Source organism: Oratosquilla oratoria, chromosome 16 (assembly GCF_046742065.1).
Source record: "Oratosquilla oratoria isolate Oo_2021 chromosome 16, ASM4674206v1, whole genome shotgun sequence".
Taxonomy (NCBI): Eukaryota; Metazoa; Arthropoda; class Malacostraca; order Stomatopoda; family Squillidae; genus Oratosquilla; species Oratosquilla oratoria.
Genome location: NC_134792.1, coordinates 19942338 through 19943866, shown reverse-complemented (window position 1 = coordinate 19943866; position 1529 = coordinate 19942338). Strand labels below are relative to the sequence as shown.

Genomic DNA, 1529 nt, shown 5'->3' with positions numbered 1-1529 from the left:
CGTACGTCTTCAATCAGTTGAACTGTATTATAACTTTTCTCTCTTCGCAGCAGATTGAAGGATTTCTCAAGTCCTCGAGAAGCTGGCAGGCCATACTTAGTGATGTCCGCCCCTCCACAGTTGTAGACATATACCTGAATTTCATCCAATGCGTCCAAAAAAATCTCGTCGTTGTAGTGTCTTTCCACTCATATAAAGAAAATCGCTCACAAAATAATCACGAATATCTAGCCACACTTCGGATTGATCCTCTAAATCGCAAAACACCAACATCGTGGCATAGGTTGAACGAAGGTCCTTTCCGTTATTGGTGTGATTAACTATTTCCATTAGGGTTTTCTCCCAGTGATCCTTGTCCTTCATAAGCCCCATCGCTTTGACGGCCTCTCGATAGGTGGCGTACTTAACACCCTCAACAGTCCTTATGTCGCTAATTGATTTTGGGCCCCTCACATGAGACAGCATCAGACGTAGATAGAACAACTCCGCATTCTTCGAATTCGTTGTTTGCATCCTACCAATTGCTATACTCCCTCTCAACCGCTCCGTCCAGACACCACTCTTCTTGCAAAAAATATAGTGGGTTGGTACTTCGGTGTAAAGGAGTGTCCTAGCAAATACGTCATTCTCACAAAGTTTGAAGAATGCCATTAATTGCGTAACTTTAGCCAGTTGGTGTTCAACAGACATAGAAGCCTCTTCTTCGACATAGAAAATGTTGTGCTCACCTTCCAAGTGGATAGGCAAATAAGTCACTGGTGGATAGGATTTGTGGATATAAAAATTGAATATTCTCCACGTGGCCTCATTAGCGTTTAAGTACCGCGCATCACGATAATTCCAAATCTCGTTGACAGGCTTACCGTCGGACTTTGAATATGTGATGCGATTGGATCCCTTATTCACATATTTCGTTACATACGCAATGCACTTTATGGAGTTACAACATTCGAAGTTCATATGAACGTTATACTTCAGACAGAGGTATGGATTGTAGGGGACTACCCACGCATTATCAATCCTCATTTTATTCTCCTTTTCCTCTCGAAACACCTACCACCATCCTCACCAAAGGCCCTTCGTCGATATAGCGTATAACCGTTGTTACAAACAAAAGTATCCTTTCTATAAGGTTTAGGAAAGTTCTTCGAACACTTGTTTTTGACGATACACGGGCTGCTCTCATCGTAACCAACACACGAGTTGTGTATCATATTGGTGGTTACGATTTTGTACAGCCTCGGGGACGTATTCGGATCGGGAATCTCCGCGGAGATGTAGTTATCGATATCCGTTTTATCGATTTTGTGCTCTAACCAAAGAAGGACGTGGCAATGAGGTAACCCACGCTTTTGCCACTCTACGGTATACAAAAACGCCTTTGTACGACCAAAAATGCAAATATTTGTCAAATAATCTATCAAAGCACACATTTTCAAACTGAAAACCCGGCTCACTAAATCTGGTCTATCACTGGAAGTACAGCCGGCAGCAGGAGCAGTTTCAAACTCTGGCCAGTACATATATAT

At 42.5% G+C, this 1529-nt stretch overlaps 1 protein-coding gene across 1 annotated transcript in view; it reads right to left on the bottom strand.

The window, feature by feature from the left end:
* The window catches only part of LOC143033571 (uncharacterized), a 1276-nt gene extending 250 nt beyond the window's left edge, over window positions 1-1026 (bottom strand). Inside the window, exons 1-2 of the mRNA XM_076199062.1 lie at window positions 238-1026; window positions 1-134 (exon numbers count right to left, since the gene is read on the bottom strand). The exon at window positions 1-134 is cut by the window's left edge and continues 250 nt beyond it. Of these exons, the coding sequence (XP_076055177.1) occupies window positions 1-134; window positions 238-1026 (923 nt within the window). The remainder of the gene's footprint in view (window positions 135-237) is intronic.
* Between the last annotated feature and the right edge of the window lie 503 nt (window positions 1027-1529).